Raw genomic sequence first — 24,299 nt, forward strand, 5'->3', positions numbered from 1 at the left:
TTCAAGTCACTTTAAGACAACATATTTTATTTAGAGTGACTGGAAATAGGGCACTAGGCTACGATGTTGACAGTAAACCCTCGTTTATAAAGAGCAATATTCTGCTTTCATATAAAGAATAGATTCTGAAGTCCCAAATCTAATTTTCTGCTGTATCTTTGTTTTGCTGTCCTCTTGTTACAATATATAGAGGTAATTTGGTCAGTCCAAACAATCTTTTTTATAACAAAGTTCGACTGTTATTAACACATGTATACTTGCAGTTTTAAACCACTGTTTTATTACACGAAGGTACTTGACAAAAAAAAACTGAACAATCACTCAAACACATTGCTTTTGAAATTTGCATATAACGGAAAAGTATTTCAGCAAAGAAACAACTAAAAATGGTTATTAATTTTGTACAGGTAAACAAGTTGGCACATCTGCAAACTATGGCAAACATCGGCAATGCATGTGACCCACCTGTAAACGATTTGATTAGTTTTATAGACAATTATTCATAAATACCTCAGACAGTTTAGCTATTCTTATTTGTGGGGAGTGTGTCACGTGGGGGTGTTTAACTGGTTGATAATAACCAGCAGGAGCTGGTTATCTGGTCACCAGAGTATTCCGACAAGATTTAGCCCACCTATAAATATTGCTTATTTTTCATCATCTGCAGTAAATCAGGATTCAATTGTGTACAAATACCTTATCTCGAACCACCTAAGCCCAAAACAAAAATTCTATTACCGAGCAAAATATATACACTATTTATAATTTCATCAATCTATCTTGTCACTTGATGGAAAATCAGTGCTTCAATTTGAAAAAAACATGAAAACTGCAATTTCTGTAACTGTCACAAAACAAGTGCGACATTAAGACGATTTCAGACAGAACTGAATTCAAGAAAAGTAGTCATTATTCAAATGGTCATTGCTGTTGACATTTTACAGTCTAGCAGATCACAGAATGTCTAATTCTAATATGGATTATTTCGCATACAGAACACTGCAGGCAGTACTCTTTTCTTTTTCTGTTTTTTTTTTTCACGAAGTGGCCAATAAGTTTTGGAATCAAGAACATTCTCAGACTGAAAGGTTTTGTAATCTCTCTCTCAATTATTTGTACAACTGCCTGCCTGCATTTTATATAGACTTCTTACTCCAGATGAAACTACATGGCGTCACTCTTCACGATATTAAGGGTTAAATTTTACATTCAAACAGCAAGTAAAGCACTTGCTATCAACTTCAGATTTTTTTGTTTTCTTGAAAATGCCAACGCCGGCCGAATATCCTGAATGAAACTATGACACTTTTCGTCAGGGGTCAAGTAAAACAATTTATTCCCTCTTTTCCAAAAGACCCTCCTGAATACTCAACTCTGCAGTCATTCAACACCAAAATACAAGAACTTAATCAAGATGCATGGCTTAGGTACTTAAGCAATTGTCATTTAGACCAACTGTCCCAAATCCTACAAAATCCTACATACACCTTCCTCAAAAGGATTTGAGGGGATTTCAAACAATAACAATGATTTGACATCACTGAAAGCACCATTAATCAAACTGTGTGATCACTTTGAAAATAACCACCATATTCTGTAGTCTCTGTTAACAATGCTATGTTGATTTAACTAATATTATTTATATATATACATAAAACAAACATACTTTAGCTTTTTATATAGGCTTGTAGAGAAGGGTGGTGACGTACTTCTTCCGGTAACGATGAGTTGCACTGAGCACCATAACACCATCCTGGAGAAATCCAACAAAATAGATGAGGAGAAAAATGAAAAGCAGGGATCAATAGCTTGCTATAGTATTCTGCTTATGCTCACAGTGCTTAGAAACAGGGTCAAATTTCATAAAGCTGTTAAGCTGAAAATACTGTTTGACTAATTCATTTGCTAAGCAAAAACTTATTGGGGCACCAGCCACAATAGCGCAAACTTACTGTGACCTGTTTCTGCTTAGCAAAACATTTCTGTGCTTACAGGATTCATAATATAACTTTGAATTTACCTTTATTGACAACGCATACAGATGATTTAACATGACATGGTTAGGTTCAGGTAGAAGTGTCGGCTCATACTGCAAAAGAAAAAAACAAACAAATAAATGACATGTTTAAAAAAAGGAGCAAAACTTGACAGACAAAATTATGTTTCAACCAAGCTTTAACAATTTTTTTCTCTGATTTGGCTGAAACTATCTGCTTAACTGAACACGTTGCCTTGGATCGGCGAGGTGATCTATAACTGAGCGTTTGTAACCGTTTTTTACAAAATGCATATGGTTGGTAAGATGTTTTAAACGTAGAATACAATTATCCACACAAGTTTGCCTCAAAATTGCGTGGTTTTCCTTTTACTGCGCGAACTAACACAGTCGGCCATTTATGGGAGTCAAAAATTTGACTCCCATAAATGGCCAACCGTGTAAGTCGACGAGGTAAAAGGAAAACCGTGCAATTTCGAGGCATGTTTGTGTGGATCATTGTATTCTACTTTTACAACATCTTTCTACTCGTATGCATTTTATAAAAAACAGTTACAAACGCTTTTCAAAGACCAACTCGACCGATCCAAGGCAACGTGTTCCTTTAAATCCACAAATGCAACAAAAAAGGCAGGGTCTTTCTTAAAGGCTAACTCATTTAACCTTCAAGAAAGACTCCGCTAGGGTCGAAATATCCGGCCATTAACTAGTTATTTGCTCCTATAGGTCCTTTGGTCGGTAAGCAGTTTCCAATATCTAATTCTAATTTCTAACGTAAATCCACATGAGCAATCTCTGTGGTCTCTTTGGTAAGACACTGGGCAGTAATATGCCTGTGAATTTTTCACAGGACTCGGGGGGAAAGTAGTGAGTATGCAGTGCTAACACACATTGGTGTATATGGGTAAAGCCCCCAAAATATAAAATATTAATAACAACATTATTCGTACCTGAGCACCAACGTCTTTATTGAGTAAAACATTAAGTAAATGAGGAGGAAGGATGGGTGGGCCTCCGACACTGTTCTGCATCTCTCTGGTTGGTATCTCCTGACCGTATGTACCAGGTGGGGAGCCAGACAAATCTAAACAAAACAAAACAACACTCGATGCTATCACATTTTAAGGTTAATTTAAGTTTCGCAAGGTGAAAATACAATCAGTGGAGGGTTTGTCGTTAGCGCCATGGAAAGGTCTGTTGAAGCTTGTATTAGGTCCGAACAACGAAACAGCACTGTAACAATTTTAGCTTTGGTTGTTACATCGCTTGCATTTCAGACCTGACGTAACTCCTTTTAAAAAACTTTCCATGAATGGTCACATGTAAATATTCTGTAAGGGATTTTTCTTATTTCAGACATTTCTCTTGTATTTTGAATATTTTCTATAAGATTCCTTTTTTTTGTTTATTATTGGTCAGCCATGTTCTATGCGGACTTCAGACTCGTCTCAAACGTTTTAATTATTAATTTATTGCTGCCCATAGGGGAGTACTTTACAGTTACAGTACTTTACATAACGCACACTCACGTTACTAGAACTGCACAAGCATGGGATACAAACACAACACGGGATGGCACTCCATGTACGTGTGCATAGAACTCCAGAATGGCAAAAATGTGATGTCAATGAGAAGGGTCTATAAGGGTCGAGTCACACTGCAGCAATTGTGAAAACCGATAAAAATCACGACATAAAGAGAACACATTCTATTGGTTGAATAAGCGTCTGCGTATTCTGCGTGTGGAGCAATTCAACCAATAGAATGCATTCTCTTTGTGTCATAATCGTTTTTGTTATTGCTGCAGTGTGACTCGGCCTTAACACCTACCCTGACCGCCATTTGGCGAGTCAAAATGTACACAAAGGAATTGACTCAAAAATCTTTGAAAATGGTGGATGCGTATTGTGCGGAGGTATGTTCTGCGTCTACAACGGGTCAATACTCACTTCTGTGTTTTGTAGCACTTGTCGAGGAGTCAATGTCTAACGCTTCAAACACCTCAAAGTCTGTATCTTGAACCTTGACCACATTGTTCATTGCCCCAAACTCATTGGCCCTAGTTGGCTGCGGAAGAGAAACGATTTGAAATTACTGTCAGGTCAAACAAGTTTTGAGATGTGTCCCCACCCCCTCCCCGACTTTATTCATATTTAAGCGCATGTTCAAACACTTCTCAACGTGTTTATATCACATGTTTGAATGGCCACGTGATCTCCTCTCAACCAATCAGAATGGATAAACTGTCTCAGGTATTTATGAATGACAGCTAGCTTGGTTTTGAGTGGCCCTGATTAGAGTTTAGTGGCCTGAAGAAAGTTTGAAATTATTATTAATATTATTAGTTTATTAAAAACAATCAAACTTGACAGCCAGAGATTGAATTGCATCAAAAATTACAGGGCAAATATATACTATTTTTAAAAGTACAGAAAAACATTACGAAATATAACAATATTTATTTAAGTACAATTTCAAAATACAAGATATTCAAAGACTAAAATACAAAAATGCTTTCCAATAGAGAGGCATAACACACTTCTAGCTACAAACTCTGTTAAGTTCTACAATTATTTTAATACTATTGTATCTTGATGTTTTCTTACCTGTTTGGTATTGTGTTGCCATTGGCCATCTACAAAGTACTTATATTGATGTTCACCCTCTGGTAGGTCTATTATGGTAGTAAAATCTCCATGGCTGCACACAAACAAACAAACACACAAACAAACAAAAACAATACAATACATGAATTATAGATCACGTAATAATACACATCTGTAAGACCATAGAGGTGATCCGCTCATTAAAAAAAGTTACACTCAAACACTCTAAAATAAATTGACACAATTTTAAAAATGTATTACTCACAACTGAATGGAAGAAATGTGAAATAAGCACAGTTTTTAGTATCCAACATTGCAAGTTTGGAGGAAGGTGTTATCTGGCCCTTAGCAATTGTTTAGGGCGAGACCTTATCTTGTCAAAATTACCTTTTATTTAGAGGTATTTTTTTACTCCAATGATTAAAAGAACCTGAGATGAAAACATTCTTTCCTCCACCTTCCCACTTGAACACCACCGGTAAATGTTTATTGCTCGTCTGGGACTGCTCCATCATAGGCACCTCCGACTTCCGGTTCAACATTTCCTGTGAAGACAACCATTCAAAATAGTCCATGACGGAGATTTACAAAAAGTGTCTGTTTCTTGTGGCAAAGAGAAACAAATTATCAATCCAAAGGGTTTCATAATTTGTGCTTGTCAGGGACAGATATTGATCCTTAACCCCTACATGACCAGACTTAGCATATACAAAGGCCAACAGATTGGCTAATGCAAATAATCATGATAGGGAACATTTAAACTCACTGGACACTATTGGTACTCAAAATAATTGTTATTATAAAAATACTTGGTAACGAGCAATGGAGAGCTGTTGATAGTTTAACACATTGTGAGAAACGGCTTCCTCTGAAGTAACAGAGGAAGAGGTAATTTATCATTCAAATATTAAAAGACTTGAGCTGAAGCCTTTTATGATGTATCTGAAAGCACACAAAGTAATGCAACAAGGGTGCTTATTATTTCATTATTCTCCTGCAAATTTGATCACCAATCGAGCCCAAAATTTCACAGGTTTGTTATTTAATACATGTTTGGATACACCAAGTGAGAATACTGGTCTTTGACAATTACCAAACGTGTCCAGTGTCATTAAAGGGCCTTGGTGCAAAGATAACCCCTAATCTTTACATCATTTATAAACAAATATAAACAAACTCATACTTCAATAGAACGGTAAACTTGAGGGATGCTAGATTGAGAATGCTAATTGTTGTCTTTGTAATTACAATAATCCACAGTCATCGACTGTGAAGGTCTACGCCATAGTTGGATGTAATCTGCAGCTGCAACAATCATCAAGTTTGGGTGCAACAAAGTAACTTTATCACCAGACTCGCCACAATGGGCAGCGCAGCGCATCAGGCCTGTATGCTTCGTTTCTGACAGGGCAAGGGCACCACCAAGGCATGTTCTCCTTGGTAAAGGACACCCTATGAGGAAGTTGTCAGTTTCTACAAGAGAATTGCAAGGCACCGAGACAATGACCAGGGGGCATGGAAGGCAATCACCTTTGTTGCCTCCAGGAAGTATCAGGCCTGCCATCAATATATCTCATCACTAAACCCTGGAAGGGATGCACTTAATAACAAAATTCTGATTGGCTACTAAAAGTGAGTGCTCTGCAGCCTTTTAAATTAATGATTGCGAGCTTGTAGGGTGCTTAATACTAACGTTTCTTAATACGTGCGTGTCTTTAGTTTTGACGCAATCAATTGAAAATGAATCACTAATTTACAAAGTCAGCCTAGGCTGCATACACTTAGAAATGTCACAAGAACTAACAAGAATGAAAGTGGACCACTTGCTCTAAGACTTGAGTTCATGCCCCTTTTGTGGGCTACCACTGGGAGCGTTCGCTTAGAGTGATTTGTCCACGAGATTTATTAAAATATTCAATATAATTGAATACTTCAAAGTTCCACTTCCAGGGGTTATGATTGAGCAAGTTGTTCTGGGAAAGAATGGTGCAGCGAGATCATACACCACTGGGAATGAGGTTGCTGTATTTCTTGAACATTTAGCAATTCAAGTTGAAATCACTGTCTTTGGGCCAATGCTCTTGATTGGATAAAGCATGTATAATCATGTCCCTCAAACAGTCCAATCAGTCTTTGTAAGATACACTCACATTTAATGTTCCCGGGGGTAAGTCAAGACTATCATCTAATGATGACTGCTGAAGAATTCCCGTCTTGTTGGGGACAAAGTCAAAGGTGTTTGGCGATTCCTTTGTTGGAGATAATGGTCCAGCATCCTTGCCTTCCCTTTTAGTGCCGGTGTTCCCCATGGTGTTAAGGCAATTCTTGGTTGCTTGACAATCTGATTATTCCACTTCTTTGATCTATCTGGGTCTGAACCTGTGTTGAAAATAATGATGAAGTGCATAGATTGGGTTACATCAAAACCGTTAAGGTTTACACACCAGTGTATTTATTAGAAACAAAAATATAAAGCGATCTTTAAAAATTGTTGGGATACCTACTGTTGAGATAAGCTTTTAATAGTGGTAAGACATCATTTCAGTAAAAACATGAACAATAAAGATGTCATGTCTAAATTTTTGTATATTTTTTGTTTTAAATAATAAGTTTTCCCGAGTACAACCTTCCGATGCCACAATCATAAAGAATTTTCTTTTGACAAAATTCACCTAACGTTGTTGCCACATTTTTCCTAACCTTGTTCTGCCATTTAGTTTTGATTATTTGGACCTTAAATAAAAGTTATTGCTCACTATTTTAAATTGCTGTTGAGTCTTTCCTTGTTTCTAAATTCTAGTATGCCTTGCCACATTGTCTTTGCACGCATATGCAACGCGGCCAGGGCTGCAGCTGTCAGCGCAGCAGGCAGGCCATGCAGGCTTTCAAACCATGGTACACACACCTGGGCAAGTATGCGGGTGTATGCGTCATTCCAACCTTCCAATGTCACAATCAAGGAGGTTTTTTCTTAGGACAATACCCGGAGCGTTCTGTCGTCTACTTATCGACCATGCACATGGATGTATTTTTTAAAGTACCGGTACAATACTACCAACATTCTGCACACTGTGATTGGCTGTTGATTTGCCGTTTAAAAAACAAAATTCAGCCATAGTATATATAGCAAGGCTTTGAACATGCATCGCTTTATGGTCGCTTTATGTATCGGCTCCGCCCACATCCCGGTCAACCATTTGCATCGTGATTGAATATGCATGACTGGGGTCAATCCAAAATGGCTGCTCTTTGTGCACACCAAGGAAAGTAATTTTGAAGTTGAAAGTTATTTCTTCAGATATCTTTTTAAAATGTAATTTATTTCCATCCAAAAAAACACCCAAGTGGAACTGTTAAGATAAGAGCTTTGTGATCTGGTTTCTGGTTTAAAGCGATGAATTGCTTGTATAATTTTGTAAGGAGTGCGATTTGTCAAATGAATGGGGTCAACAAGCTGCACACAAGATGGATCCAGACGTACGTGTGGCCATGGAGCTCCATGGTGTGGCCACGGATTCAGAGAGTTGGCCATACACAGGTGGGGCTAGCACTAAATATCAGTGTGAAATGCTATATTAATAATAATTTTCGTGAGGATAGAGGGTTGTGATTATCGCAACTAGCATCCGTGCAAAGTGCTAACAAACATTTGGCTGTTGATTGTGTTTACCTAGTGCTAGTGAAACTGACACAACCTTAACAAAAAGATAAAATCAGATCAGATCAGATCATCGTCCAACATTCCAATATCTGCTGAAATCAAGAAAGATTCCAAGCTAAATAATTCTGTACTTATGTGATTGAGCATGATGATGATTACTCCTAAAACTGGTTCGTTCCGCTATCGTCTCCACTAAAGTAACAGAGACGTCAGCGGCCAGAACGAACCTCATCATTATTTACTTCTAAAAACTATATTACAGTCATTTGACCAGTTCGGGATCATTGACCAGTTCGGGATCACTTCAACTTTGCAATAACCAAATAGTTATATCACTTCTCATTATTACCAATTTCTGTTGATAAATGTGAAGATTAACACCCATTAAACCAACAAACCCAAAATTAGGTGCCAAACATCATCAGCAAATAAATTATGGCTGTTTTCCTGAAGGTTGTCTGCGAAATTTATCATTTTTTTGTGTAAAAATGTTGGTTGAAAAACACTGTTAAAACTTCTTACCTTTAGAATTGGAGTGCCGGGGCAAAAAATATTTATGTAAAATGATAAAAATGTGTAAAAAAACATTCCTGTAAATACTGTGCAGACACCTTGTTTTTTTGAGGAGACGAAGTTACCAAAATCTTCTTTAGGGGGGCAACTTACCCTTGACCAGTTCGGGATCACTCAACATCTCATTGCATCAAATGGTGCCGCACTAACTTACTAAGTATGGTAAAATCATACTACTGCAGTAGAAAGTTTATTCAGATGATTTTGAGAAACATTACTTCAACAAATTCTTTTAGATTTTTTTTTTTTTTAGAAATTTAAACTTGGAGGGGTCGATAATGCTTTTTACGTTCGCTTCACTTTTTCATTTGCCTTTGCTGTTGTTTTGTGGTTTTGTCACTGGTTTTTTGCGCTGCTATTGAAGACACTTGCATGACATTCACTAAACAAATGAAGTCCAAGTCCATGCCAACACACCTCTGAAGTTTTGTGTCCTTGAGAGACAGTTTTATGAATGGGAGTTTGGGTTTGCAATAAAGGGCACTCTACTGATTCAGAATAGATTCAACTGATCCTGAACTGGTCAAACAGGTGACAATACTTTTCTTAAAGCCTCTTCAAAAGAACTAACCTTTTTTTGTCAGTGAATACTTGGTGAGTTTTATGTCATGTTTAGGTAAACTGATAAACTTTTTTGTTTAAGATATCAAAGAGATTGCAACAAAAAACAATGTGAATTCAAAAAGTGATCCAGAACTGGTCAAACGACTGTATAAGGCTCCCCCGTTGACATGTTTATCCATCACTTTCATGTTTTGCCGTCAAGTAGTCTACTATCATGACTATAATCCGTTATACTAATGAAACTATCGAAATGTGGGTCCAAAATTGTTGCTCACCATCTTGGGAGACGCAAATTGTATGTGCCTTGATCAGGACAGAGGTCAGAGGTGGATGAGATGTTTACAAAAACAACTTGCTTGTGCACATTTTTACCTCTGACTACACTAGATTTTGTACTCATATGGTTACGGTACTCTCTCACGTTCCCTGCTCTGTGCGGTCACACACACCCACTCACACTCCCAGACACAAGCACATTGTTCATACAATTTTACTGATTTATAAACTCAACAATACACAAATATAATGAAATTTACCTGGGGTTAGTTTAAAATGTTGAACATGGCCATGATCGCTTCCATTTTGATGTTGGCTTCGGTTGACCTTGCCCCTTTATGGTTTAGGTGGTTTACGTGCGTTCCTAGAGATCCAGTCGTTGTGCACAGATCACAAAGCATGCAGCAGCGCTACCAGCTAGATGAAGTCCCTTGACTAAATGGACGAATCGCTTGTACCGATCAAACCATTTTTGTGATAGGGGAACTATTAATTTTGTGTAAAACAGAATAAGGTTTAAACTTCCAAATACAAACTAAATTGACTTTTCCACGAGGAGAAGAAATGAGAAACGATGGCAAAAATAAATACGTGAAGTAATGATTGTTTTGAATGTATAACAAATTTAGTAACTGACCAAGTAAAATTAGTTTTCCCTCCAAAGCCATGAACTTGACCTGGGGTGCAAACCTGCAATGAACAAGTGAACACACCTACATTGGAAGGGGACATTCAGTGGAGCAGAACAGTTCCCAAATAATTGGAATCTACCAAGAGTAAATCTGAACGAGGTATTTGTTTATTTTAAGGGTTTTTTCTATAAAAATATATCAATCACGCTATCCTTGCCATAAAACCGGACTAGACAAAATTGAGGCTAAATTTCCGCATCGGTCGGTAGAATTGAAGTGCGCCCTCTCCCGATCCCCTTGCAACGTTGTTTACATTTACCATGATTACAATCTTTCCTACATGTGCATTACAAAAACGTAATAATCCCCTGTCCAAAAAAAAAAAAAAAAAAATTAACAAATAGTTTTTGTAAACGTTTTCGTAGTTGATTCCCATTGGTACGGCTACATTCACTCTTTTTGGTTATTTGGCGCAATAGTTTGTACTGAAAATGGAGTGGATTCCTCTGAGTTTGTAAAATATAAAGAATATACAACAATTCAAGTAGTCCTTAGATTTGCTTTTTCTTTTATGTTACCATGCAAATACTTAACTTTGTAACAACTATTGTGCTTGTTTTCTCAAAAACTCACTCAGGCAACTTCATGTCCACTGTATTTCAGGAATATTCCAGGTAAGTTTTATAAAACTTTAAGTAATAAAAACTAGATAAAATGATTGAAAAAATCTCACTTTCCAAAAACGTGGGCGGGGTATTTCACCATTTATCACCTCTTCACATATTTATTTATGCAAGTGAGGCTTACTGCGTAAAGGGCATGGTCCTTGTTCTATGATGCTTATAATAATTTAAAGGGGGTGGTAGTTGAATGTGGAGTCATTCAATTCTTGTATGGATCCGCTGACTAAATAAATTTCAAATTCAAAAGAATTCCTCTTTGAGAAGCACTTTTGGGGTCCTAAGGAGAACAATTCTGCCCACAAGGTTTAGTTTGAACCCATATATTTATTATCATGTAACTGGCATACAGATCCTTGTCATTTGATTGGTGGAACTTACTTCACGTGACATTCACTATTACTCCCATCCGCACCGGCGATCGCCCATGGGGAATAGCATTTCCCATTCAACAGTTAGGATCATCCTTGTTCCTAATGTTTTTGAGCAGTACAGCGCCGCCGCGCCGCTGCTAAAACAAAGGAGCACCTGTGCAAAAGGTTGTGATCCGATTTGTGCATTGTTGACACTATGCAGCGCTATATGATTTTTGGTTGTCAGTAATTTGTGTGATTTTTCATCATGTTATACATGTACTTTTAAAATACATCAAATGACAAGGATCTATATGTCAGTTTTATAAAACAAATATCGAGTGGCTTTAATTAGTGGAATGGAAGGAATATTATCGCTCGGTAAAATTTGGACTGTTTCATTTCACGAGGCGAAGCCTCGTTAAATGGAACAGTCAAAATTTTACTTTGCGATAATATTCCTCCAATTCCACTCTGAGCCACTCAACATTTGTATACTATGGGCATGTAGGAAGGAAGTTCCTCCATACTATTTATGTAGGAAGGAAGCCTTCCTCCATGCTATGGGGTACCAACAACAATGTGGGAGCAGTTGTTCTCTATGACGCCAAAAGTGTGTGCAGGTAGTAAAAGGTATCGGCCAACCAAAGGCGTTCTAAGCTAGGCTACAACATGGTTCCAATCATATGTGCTCAAAGCATATTGAAACTGAAATATAACAACCAATTAAAGACTGAAATATAACAAACAATATTTAGGCTTGTGTTGTGGATATGCCAGGTTTAATTTAATTGAAGTCATGACAAATTAATGGTAACATTTTTAGTCAAAAATCTAAAAAATGATACGTTCTACCTAACTTTTGAATAATTCTTGGTGTGACAATATTGTTGGTATTTATAAGTCATGAGTGTTTATTTTTGACAAGCATTGTACAATAATGTGCTGGTTATCATGTCTTGTTGTCATAGAAACAAGGCGTCTAATTGATAATGACAATAAGCCATAACATTGAAGGAGACTTAACTGAAATATAGACTGGTCTCTAGGCCAGTGATTTTAGTGTCGGGACAGCAAACTCATTACTGGATAAAGTCCATCAGTCTCATCTTTTTTCAATTGAATAAGACTTTTTTTTTTCTCATTCAGACCTGCGGTCTTGTCAAACAGATTATTGCCCAGTACAATTGTGCTACAAGCTCCAGACTTCCCCCTCTGATTTGAGCCTTGCTTCCCCTTGCAAGGTAAGATTTTTAAGCTTATATGAGGTCTGACCACATCACTTGGAAAAACAAGTATTTCTACTAACACAAACTTGTTTGAATGTTACAAACTTTTGAAGTGCTTTTAGAACAATGCAAGGCTCGTTAAAAATAGTCACATACATGATGTACCCTCCACTGACCCTTTCAGCCAAGCTCAGTAAAATCCACTTCATGTTTATAGTCATGTATTGGTACTGGTTGGTTAACAATTAAACTACTTTTAAAATAACCGGAGAGAGTGGAAACACAAGCAAGGTAAAAGGCATTTTGGAAAAAAACAGCAAACCTGATGAAGTGTAAGGAAGTTGGTGCTGCAAGTTGCAGTGCATAGATGAACAACAAAAGTAGTTACATGAAGTCGTGTACAACATAGAATAACAACAAAACGACAAACAGGGCCCATCTTCATAGAGCTGCTTCAACAGAGGATTATGCTCAGCAATTTTCCACTAAGCGAAAACAAGCAGGATACCAGTCACATTTTGTACATATTAAATGCTTTTTAGCTGGCAACCTCATTCTGGTAAGCATAATATTGTGGTGCTTAGCAACCCTTTTGTGCTTAAGCAGCTCTATGAAATTTGGCCCTGATTGTAAACCATTTTGTTAAACCACAATATTGTATACTTTTGAATGAAACTGTATCCTCCAGTTAGTCACTCTGCTTTCATGCCTTGTAATCTTAACCAATTTCTACAATATAAATGATTGGTTGGACTCATTGTGCCACACAAACAGATTTTTTTTTTTACAGTTGCAGTGAGATAGCTAAAGACACCATTAAATTTTAACTCGAAGCAGAAATTCAAAGCTACAAAAAATTACTGTATTAACAATGGAGGATATATTCTCCAGGATGCTTAGAAGGCAACCTTTATTCTTTAAATTTAATTACTCTTCAAATTTAATTATCCACAACAAAATCATGAAGGGGCAACACTGACAGTGTTTAGTGTGGTGCGTTTAATTTCCAATTTATATTGTAAATGCTTGACCTTGAATAATACATAGTGGGTTCAAGGCCAGGACACATCTTTTTTTCTTTTTTTCCCCTTTTTTTCTTTTTTTCTTTTACAGTAGTGTGGCTTTACATTATACAATACATGAAGGTGCCATCTTAATTTTACATTTCAATTCATCTGATGTTTTAAAAACCCTGCAACCATTCCAGTGTTCAATAAATTACATTCATAAATCACAATTGTTCTTTAGCCATGTTAGTACTCAATTTATGTATTTCTCAAATCAAATCATGCATACATCATGAAAGGTGGCATTTTTATTTACCTCGTAAGAATTTTTCTCAATCTGCAATTAGCTGATGAATTTTAGTGCATACAAAAAATTCAACTGGCTACATTCTACTTGAACTAACCAAGTTTATAAACAAAAGAATCCTAGTACAATGCTCAAATGAAGCTTGAAAACAGAACATGCAAAATGAATAAACACAAATAAATAATTGTAATGACTTATTACATGGTTTAATTAACTTATCAACATACAAATGCGATCTACTATTAGTGGCAAGATTAAAGATTATTCAGAGTACATTTTCACATTCAAATTTATTTGTCACAAATCTCAAAGTGGGGGGAATCAAATAAGTTCAATTTATTCTCTTACCCAAGTGGTGTTTATTTTAGAATTTCATTTTTTTTTTTGGGGGGGGGGGTGTAATGTCAGTACAATTACATTTTGTCCAGTACTGTGTACAAACAATTGAACTTGTCTTTGGCATTATAACAAGGAACATGCCTCATCAGAATCTTCAGTGAGAACTCGATTCAACAAACTTGTTGTAGGCCTCGCTCATTCTATTGTCAAGCATCAGGGCACAATTTCATGGAGCTGCTTAAGCAGAATATACAGCCTAAAAATTTAACGCGTAGCAAAATAATGTAGGATACCAGTTACAGATCAAATAACTGCCATGGTATTTTGGCTGGTAGTCTTATTCTGGTAAGCATTTAATTAAGTGCTAAGCAATGCTATGAAATCAGACCCTGGTTGTGTTTGGCTGTGCTGTACGCCAATTTTTTTCTTCTATACATCAAAATTGCCAATGTTGTAGTGCTTTTCATTTGGGAATTTTTCTTCATCTAAATTGATTCAAAAAAAGGGAATCCTAACAACAAAATTCAGAAAAATTGTTGAGGATGGCAATTCTATACTACACGAGAACAAATAGCATGATGTACTGAATCCAACAAGATCAGGTGACACTAGTGTGTGAAGGGTTAACGCATTGCACGACCATCTCTGAGAGTTTCAAAGAAGTGGATTTTGTGTACATGAATTTTATGCACTAAAGTAGACTGTGTGTAAAGTAAGAATAATAACATCAATATGTTATTAGAGATTTTAATTGTAAAACCAGCAATTCAAAATCGTTTCGTTGTTGATAACATTGACCAAATCGGAAGCCATGGGTATTTGAAATTATTAAACTTTAGCTCTAAACTGTATCAATTGACAGATTTATAATTTAAATTATATAAAAGTTCATGGAAATTGTCATCTTTAATAGGAAGTCTCGATCAAATTATGAAGTTTGGACATACTTCTAATATTTGTCCCCGTCTTGTTAGTTCTATTACTCCTAGCAACATAGCCCATTAAACTGCAACACAAGGATTTTAGTGATTTCATAACCATGTTAGGCATGAGGGAGGGATACACTTCTATCCACAGGTTCTTTTCAGGAAGATTCAAAAGTCAGGAAGTTCAAGGTTTTTGCAAATTAAATGTAATTTTAAGAGTGTTATACAAATAATGCACGCAAAGGCACAGTGGATACACACACCCATCTAAACATTGTTTCATGTATTAAGCCTCGGCAGAATTTACAAATTAACATTAATGTATACATCATCAATTATTAAAGAATTTGGACAGGTGCAAAAAACATTATCATATCCCTGGTTGTTTAGTTTTATATAAGGAGTAGTTTCTTTAGCACACAATCTTTCAAGTCACAATCAATATTTTATACATTAAAGGTTCAAGTATTTGAGTATCTTTAAATAAAAGAAATCCTACTACAGAGACGAAGGCTTAAATAAAGAATTGATTTGTTCGATGCAACAGCAATAAAATTACAAACTACTTAACGTTATTCGTGAATGATTGCAAAAATGATGATGGTTACTTTTTTTTTATAAACAAAAAGTCATGAAAAACAATATGTGAAATACTAGTACTACATGTATAAAGTTCATTAATTACATGCAACAAATAGATAATGGCTTGACGTTACGACCCTCGCAGAGTCTTTCTTGAAGGCTAAACAAAATTTATAAACAAATATTTGTTCCAAATTGCATGAACATTAATCAGTGTTGCACTGTGCCCATAACTTTCATTTGTTCATGAATATAATTTTGTTCTCTTTCCCTTGTTCGATATGGCTGTAACTTTGCCATTACTAAATTCAAACCTCATCCACTGCTAAAAGAAATGCTCAGCTGAGATTCCCGTTTCCGTTTTACAAACATGAAACATGTTCATTTTTAAAGATAGCTAAACCTATAGCAAATTATTTGTCTCATTGCTTCACTCAGAATTTGCAACAACTACACCATTCAAATTAAAGAAGTCAAATTTGGATGTAAACCCTTGGAAAGGGTTGAGGTACCAGGTGTTTGCAATTCTCTGAGGTGATGAAGAAATATTGCAACTTGTCATGCAACAATTTAATTGATTGCCAACTTTATTAGAACTAATTGCATAAATCGTTCAAATAGCCCGACTGTGGACGGCTTCAATCACCTCTATTTTTAGCATTAATACCATTAATATTCAGCTCGTTAAAAGAATCTCAATACAAAAGAAGTTTATATGATGATTTGGAAGGCACTGGTAATGTGAGGATAAATAAACAAAATTGTAATTAACTATCCTAGTTTTACTTGTTATAAATCTTTCTAAGCTAATTAAGAGTAAATGACTTAATGCTGAGTTGCGAGTGTAAACTCAATTATGTGTTTGCTGCACTATTGGCCCAGTACACCATTATAGACCCTTATCATGCTGTCTCCATCTTGGTCATGTTCCTTGTATCAAATAACAATAATGAATGCTAATAATCATTTTGGAACCAGACTATTTTGTTCTTCCAGCCTCGGTTTGGTTACATTGATATCATTGGGACAAAGTCAAGATGGCTGCACCATGATAAAGGTCTACAATAACCTTGGTTGCCCTATTTAGGGCCTCAATGTCCTTGTGTGTTATACAGTATGTGCTCATTTCAGGACGAGCAGAGTACGCTAACCCTATTTTTACGACCAACTGAACTCCCAAAATGGTGAGCCTAGCAGACAATCATGTGTCACTGGTGCATGGGGTGAATAGAAATTTCTACATATTAATGCATACTTTAACTGTACATATAAGGGCCTTGTCACACACAAGGCACATTTTACAGGCAACTTGGAGGCAAACAACTGCAGTGCATGCTACAGGACCACTTTTCCAAACAATGTCTTACGATTCCCCCAAAATTATGTGAACATTCAAATGTAAATAGATTCTCTTCTTTGAGATTGCCTGGAACAGGTTGCCTGTAAATTGCCTCGTCCGACATGGCCCTTAGGAAACTAGACCCGTTCTAACTTCATTTGTGTGTGAACAAGGTTTGAAACAAACTCTCTAAGAGATTTTAGTGGAAGTTCTGTATTTTTACATTAGAGTACAAACTTGGTTTTATATCCTTACCAAATTGAGTCGATTAATTTATCTCATGCAAGGTATGTACAGTTAAACATGACTGAAAGTAAACCAAATAACTTGTACATGTAGCAGTCACTCATTGGAACATTAAGTTTCAACGTTGTATGTACTGCAAAGGTAAACAACTATTCATTTCACCGAATGACCAGCAAGGAAAAGTTTGGTTCCGTCCCACAATGTGTAAATAAGCATAAATAAGTATATATTATGTCAGTTTCCCTGTTCTCAAGGTGAAGTTTATGCTCATTTCTACCGAGGTATACAAAGATCCAAACTTTGTATTCATGTAGGCTTTGTTTGGCTAAACAGGTTTTAAAATAATGGAGAACAGAACTGTTGGCATGTTTAAATGTTACTAGAGCCTGATATGCTTCACAGAGGCAATTGCCTCCATGCCCCCTGGCCATTGCCTTTAAGTCCCATGAAATATTCCGGCGCTTACAAATAACAAAGAATCCAGCCTGATTGCATTTACACTAGAGATCAAAGATTCAACAATCCCATTCCCCCTTGTTCATATAATATGAAAACGGACATTGGCTTTACATGCTTATTGTACAGAGCAGCATTTAGATATACTGTAGGGGACAGGGATACCTACATCTACATGAATGACTGTTGTCATCTTGACTCAACCGACCAAATCCAAGCTCAGTAACTAAACCAGTGGCAACAGAAATAAACAGCAGTAAGACAAATTCACCGCTTAAGTTTCCTCGCTCCCAAACCAGTCAAAACCCATTACAACATAACTTTATTTTTCTTCTTCTTCAGCAATTACACTGTTCCATATTGGGAGTTTCTCCATCACAGGGGAAGAGGGAAGTACTGTTTACAATTTTGTACATGTAGTTGGTGCATGCTTGCGTTAACTCAGCATCAAGTACCTGTTTGATTCATCAGAGAACTGGGTACAAAAAGACAAAATGGAAAAAGAAAAAAATCAGGAAATTACATCTAAATAAACGTTTCCGATGGAAAAAAAAAACCAAAATGGATAAACAAAATATTGACGGTAGAGGTTAACTATGCTCAACTCTTCCAACCAGTTAGCGACGCAGATCTTCAAATGTTTTTACTTCCTAACTAAAACTGACAGGACTCATTTCTCGTAATTGCCAGAATTATTTTTCCTTCAGTGTACTTCCACCAACTGGGGCCATGTTTAGAACTTGGCTGGAGTCTTTTTAAGTCCTAGATGAGTGTGCCCTATATAAAGCCACCTTCAAGGTTATCAACGATAAATTTATTTGTCTGAAAATAGTTTTCAATATCAACACACTTCCTCTTTTAGAGAGAGGTCATAGAGAAGAATGCCGTTTATTTACCTTTTTAAAATTTATAAAATGCTGATCGAAACATTTACTCTGCGACCTCTACTACATCGGTGCCGTTGGTCTCTGCTGCAGCTGCAGCCACCTCCTGTTTCAAAGAACTGCTTTCCTCTGGCTTGGTTTCCTCTTCAGCAGCCTCATCACCACCGGGTCCGATGCCATTGGTAACCTCTGCCTCAGGCTCGGCTGCTGCTGGTGCATCTCCAGCAGCGTCTACTTCGGGCTCCTCTGTCTTAGGCTCCTCAGCTGGTGGGCTGGGTTCAGCAGGTGTTTCTTCTGGTACAGCCTGAGGGATCAGAACAAAATGGAACTCATATGAACACATTTTTGTATTGTTATTATTATTATGGGGGTGTGCTTTGGGCAACTTTATGTAATGCAGCCTGAGGGATCGAAACAAAATTAACTCTTTTGTATTTTGGGCAACTGAAGTAACTCAGTAGATAAATCCTTCATTAGTCAATCCTTTACAGTCGAGGGTCAGAAGGTTGCACATGCGATAACTTTAGGCTGTGGTGGTTTAGTTTTCAGTTTAAGGGACAAATTGTCTAGTTGTAACGATTTCAATGGATTATACATTGGTATTTTTCTGCAGTAAATTTTTGGCAGATTCATATGTTCAAACAGACAGATCATCAAGGAATGGTTTAAATTGAAGCTGACCTATTTCATATTTAATCAGTAACTCTTTCTGCTGCCTATATCTCCCCAAACTACTAACAATATAAAAATTAAGCAATTAGAAGTTAATTAGGTGTTCGGCCACCAGCCGAACAACTATTGTTATTGTTCTGTTTTTTTTTTTTTGTTTTTTTTTTTTTTCTGCGTGTTCTTCTCCTCGAACGTTCTCGCGCGATTTTCGCAAAAACTAAAGCTTGTATGAACCTGAAACTTACCATATATATTGATCTTAATGAGTAGACGAAACAGCAACATTTTTGGAATGATGACGTCATTGATGACGTCATTACGTTCAAAAAAACGCTAAAAATTGGAGAGTTCATATCTTGAGAACTACAAATGCCACACACAAGATATTTGGTGCATACAAAAGGTCTTGTAATTAGCTACAAAAGTCGTGCACAACGTGACCTCATGTGACTTTTACTTCCGGTTGAAACCGGAAGTTCAAAATTTCAAAAGTTCATATCTCAAGAACTATATATCATATTCGCAAAATTTGAATATCAGTTTGAAGATCAGTTATCCTGCTCAAACTTTTGCACAAACATAATGCCAGTTGAATTTTGCCTTCTGGTCGTAAAAGCGCGCGTTTGTGTTGACCTCCATTCATTACGCGTAGAAACCAGATAGTATCGCCATTCATGTATGTGAATGCTACTATTGTATTGTGGGTGTGTGGGTGTGTGTGCGTGTAGTTCATGTAGGCCTACATTGTATCCATGCTCTACGACAAAACAGCACTGCGTGGCTGTGGGCATTACGGGTTGTGTATACACATGCAGACTCCGTTGAAGGCGCGCGTAATTCAAATTCCACTACGCTGGGATTCGCCTCATCTTTCTTCGTGCGATTTTGAACAAAATGTTAAACTACTATGAACTTGAAACTTATCATAAACATGAACCTTCATGAGTAGATGAACCCGCAACTTTTTTGGAATGATGACGTACAAATGTTGTACACAACGTGACTCATTTGACCATTCACCCGAACACCCTGAGTTTGTACACAAACTCTCAATTTCTAGTTATAATCATTACCGTCTAAAGAGTTACAAAACTTGAATTGACTTGTCAAGAAAAAACAGAGCACCCACACTACAATCTATTCAATTTATTTTCAAAAGTTTGCACTTGGGGTTGCCCATCCCGATTTATCTAATCCTATCAATAAAGGATTCAACCTGCCTCTACGACCGGGCAAACTCGGTGGTCTAGTTGGTAAGACATTGCTCTAGAATCGCAAAGGTTGTGGGTTCGAATCCCACCCGAAAACATGCCTGTGATGATGTTCACAGAGTTCGGTGAAAGTACTGATTATAGTATACAGTGCTAACACACATCAGTTGGTAAAACCAAAATTAATAGTCCTTATTTCCGATGCAAATTTCCATATACTAAAAGTTTACATTGTTCTGACTGGTCCCCCACTAAATTTTTGTGTAGCAAATGAATTTGTCAAGCAGTATTTCTGCTGAACAGCTTTATGAACATAAGCCCTGCTATACCTCAGCCGGCGTCAACTCAGCAGCTGGGGCTACATCATCAGCAGCGGGTGTCGGCTCTACTGCCTCCTCTTCCTTTGCCACCTCCTCTTCCTTGGTTTCATCAGCAGCAGCTGGTACCTCCTCGGGTGTCTTGGTTTCAGTCTCCGGCTCGACCTCGGCTGGGCTCTCTGTTTTCACCTCGGCCTCTGGTGCTGGTGTTTCGTCCTTGGGTTCTTCCTGTTATAAAGACAAGGGATTGTGCTATAATGATCAGGGATCAAGGCTTCTAAGAGGAGATGATACATTTGGTGGTTGAGATGGTTGGTGGATTTTTGTAGAGTACACTCCTTCTGATCATCAAGATACTGATCAGAAAATTATGTGAAATGTCATCAAAATCTGTGAATTTAAACATTAAAGGAACACGTTGCCTTGGATCGGTCGAGTTGGTCTTTGAAAAGCCTTTGTAACCGTTTTTTATAAAATGCATATGGGTAGAAAGCTGTTGTAAAAGTAGAATACAATGATCCACACAAACATGCCTCGAAATTGCGTGGTTTTCCTTTTACCTCGTCGACTAAACACGTCGGCCATTTATGGGGGTCAAAATTTTGACTCCCATAAATGGCCGACCATGTTAGTTCGCACAGTAGAAGGAAAACCACGCAATTTCGAGGCAAACTTGTGTGGATCATTGTATTCTACTTTTAAAACATCTTTCCAACCATATGCATTTTATAAAAAACGGTTACAAACGCTTTTGTTTTGACCAACTCGTCCGATCCAAGGCAACGTGTTCCTTTAATGTTGCAGCTTTGCTGTATTAAAACTCAAAAGTAACAGACCCTTCCCATGAAATATGTAAATTGCACGTAGCGCGTCGCACTAATGTTTTGGTTGGCAAAATGAGGGAACATCGCGCTGTTTTGTACACGGCTAATGGGTGCGTGACGTAGACGCGATTGCGCGTCTGCTTAGTGCACAACTCTATGGCGTTTGCCAACCAACAGAGTCTGTATGCATATTTCATGGGAAGGGTCCATTGTCATGAAGTCCACAGAAATATTCCTGTGGTTGTGGAAGGGACAGAAAAGAGATAGAGCATAATTATTAGCATTTAGTGTGCACAATACATGTTGCTATCAAATTGCTCATTGAAATCATTCCCTGTATACCTATATGTAAACTATCCAAAATATTTTTTGAATTTCAATTCATTTATTTTACAAGGTTACTTACTAGAAATGTCTGCGCAGCAGATTATTATAAAAGCAAGTTAACTATTAAAGCATTGGAAGTAATGTGGTTAACATAATACTGGCAACAGAACCCCTATCTCTAAAACAGACAAACAGACAGAAGCAAAAAAAAGAGCAACAAATACTTTGACAGCTTCAGGTTCGCTAGCTGGTGATGGCTCAACAGGGGCGGCTTCAACTTCAGGTTTCTCTTCCTGTTAAATGCAAGAATAAATAACGCAAACTGAAGGGCAATAACAATTAAAAAAGCCAAATAGCAAAGAAAAGCAAAAGCAAAAAAAAAGGGAGAAAAAAGGGGGAGAAAAACAAACAATCTTAAGGGAGAATTAATAGCTTACTTGATAAAACTGTACCTAAAAAAATATAAAAACAGTTTTTCTGTAATGTAAAAAACGTTGCAAAACTAACTACATGTACTTGTTATCCAATACTCTTACAGGCAGCAGAACCCCTAGCTCTATAACCAACAACAAACATAAGCAAAAAAGAGCAACAAATACTTTGACAGCTTCAGGTTCACTTGCTGGAGACGACTCAACGGGGGCGGCTTCAGCTTCGGGTTTCTCTTCCTGTTAAATGCAAGAATAAAAAAAATGCAAACTGAAGCGCAATTAAAAAAAGGAAGCTGAACAGCAAAGAAAAACCCAAGATAAAAAGCAAAAGCAAAGGAAAGAAAAAAGGAACAAAAAGCAAACAAAAATTAACTGTACCTAAAAAAATAAAAAAAATAAAAAACAGTATTTCTGTGATGTAAAAAACCTTACAAAACTAACTACTTGTTTCTCCAATACCCTTATAATCAAACATAATACAGTGCTTGTGACAGGCAACAGAACCCCTAGACCCCTATCTCTAAAACAGACAAACAGACAGACATACATAACAACAAACATAAGCAAAAAAGAGCAACAAATACTTTGACAGCTTCAGGTTCACTAGCTGGTGATGGCTCAACAGGGGCGGCTTCAACTTCAGGTTTTTCTTCCTGTTAAATGCAAGAATAAACAACGCAAACTGAAGCCAAAAAAAGCCACATATAAAGCAAAATCAACCAGCAAAAAAACCCATAACACAACATTGAACAAAAGGGGGAATTAAAATGTACCTAAAAATAATGTAAAAACAGGTTTTTTTTTTTAGTAATGTAGAAACTGAAAAACATTTACAATTTTACTTGTATTCAATACTCTTATATAATAAATACATGTTTTTGTTTTGTTTTTTTAAACTGATTATGATGAACAAAACGCTGATGATCAACAGTGTCCTCAGGGACTAGATACTGATGCCTCAGCGATTTCTATAAAAATTTTGTTTATGATCATAGGTATTTTTTTAAGTTGCGCTACCACCATGCTACCGACTATAAATCAACTTTTAGTGCTGCAATGCACACCCGTTCACCACTTCCAACGATTAGGGGTTTTGAGTTAAACAGCTTTCTATTAATTTTTTAGATTCGTGGAGGCTCCCAATACAAATGCACAAAGTTGGGGCTCGTCTATTATCTACCGACTTTAAAACTGTCTGGAAGTCATATCATGTATCTAACAGGAAGTACATTAATGCCAAAACCAAACAATGTAAGGGTCAGTTGAAACCATTACATCGAGAGTGAAACTGTATCATGTCCTGAACTAAAATAAATACAGATCAAGGGTCACTGGGGATCATGATCCAAACCAATTTGTATATATTTTCCCACAGACTAATCTTTACAAAAGCTTTGATTAAAACCAAAATCAATCTGAAAATGTACCGAAACTTTATTCCCCATTTTTTTTTTACTCGGATGGATAATACTTGATATAGATTTTTTAACATCCCCTTAATTTAGAATGGCTGAATTTGTGATGATTGCGGAAGAAAATCAACATTGCTTTGGTGCACAGAACGTTCCCATGTGCAAATTATTTTAAGTAACAAAATGTATTCATCGTGGCTGGGCAATCTCTGCCAACACTATAATGATGGGAACAGAGATTGTACGCAATTTAAACATGACCATAAAACTTAGCCCAGACCGCAAGAATCTTTAATGAAGGTCAGAGAATGTTAAGGTCTATTTTGATTCAGCGGAGGATGAAAGTTGTTTGCACATGAAAGTTTCCCATCTGGATTAGAAGAAGTATGTACATTATAACCTATAGAGAGAAAAACTATGTCATACTGAAGTGATGAAATGTATAAAAAGGA

The 24,299-nt window shown here is 36.8% G+C and overlaps 3 protein-coding genes across 15 annotated transcripts in view; all 3 read right to left on the bottom strand.

Annotated features, from left to right (window-relative positions):
* LOC139949118 (tRNA 2'-phosphotransferase 1-like) overlaps nt 1-11,379 on the bottom strand; it is a 120,365-nt gene extending 108,986 nt beyond the window's left edge. Inside the window, exon 1 of the mRNA XM_071947742.1 lies at nt 11,370-11,379. The gene's annotated coding sequence lies outside the window, so the exon portion shown is untranslated. The remainder of the gene's footprint in view (nt 1-11,369) is intronic.
* Nucleotides 7-10,102, bottom strand: LOC139948936 (5'-AMP-activated protein kinase subunit beta-2-like). Its single transcript, XM_071947348.1, has 8 exons — nt 9,937-10,102; nt 6,753-6,981; nt 4,990-5,147; nt 4,603-4,696; nt 3,946-4,063; nt 2,947-3,080; nt 2,021-2,089; nt 7-1,753 (listed from the first exon to the last, which is right to left on the bottom strand). The coding sequence occupies exons 2-8, from the start codon at nt 6,909-6,911 to the stop codon at nt 1,676-1,678; spliced, it is 810 nt and encodes a 269-aa protein (XP_071803449.1). The 5' UTR covers nt 6,912-6,981; nt 9,937-10,102; the 3' UTR covers nt 7-1,675.
* Nucleotides 11,380-14,068: 2,689 nt separating the features above from the next.
* LOC139949516 (uncharacterized) overlaps nt 14,069-24,299 on the bottom strand; it is a 45,851-nt gene continuing 35,620 nt past the window's right edge. For 4 of the 13 annotated variants that reach the window (XM_071948838.1, XM_071948645.1, XM_071948773.1 and 1 more), the window contains 3 exons: nt 20,866-21,081; nt 18,669-18,960; nt 14,069-18,247 (listed from right to left, as the gene is read on the bottom strand). In XM_071948838.1, coding sequence (XP_071804939.1) covers nt 18,703-18,960; nt 20,866-21,081 — 474 coding nt within the window. In that variant the 3' untranslated portion in view covers nt 14,069-18,247; nt 18,669-18,702. Of the gene's footprint in view, nt 18,248-18,668; nt 18,961-20,865; nt 21,082-22,228; nt 22,298-22,603; nt 22,673-23,019; nt 23,089-24,299 lie in introns of all 13 variants that reach the window. The other 9 variants (XM_071948094.1, XM_071947924.1, XM_071948008.1 and 6 more) reach the window with 5 other exon arrangements.

Source organism: Asterias amurensis, chromosome 1 (assembly GCF_032118995.1).
Source record: "Asterias amurensis chromosome 1, ASM3211899v1".
Lineage (NCBI taxonomy): Eukaryota > Metazoa > Echinodermata > Asteroidea > Forcipulatida > Asteriidae > Asterias > Asterias amurensis.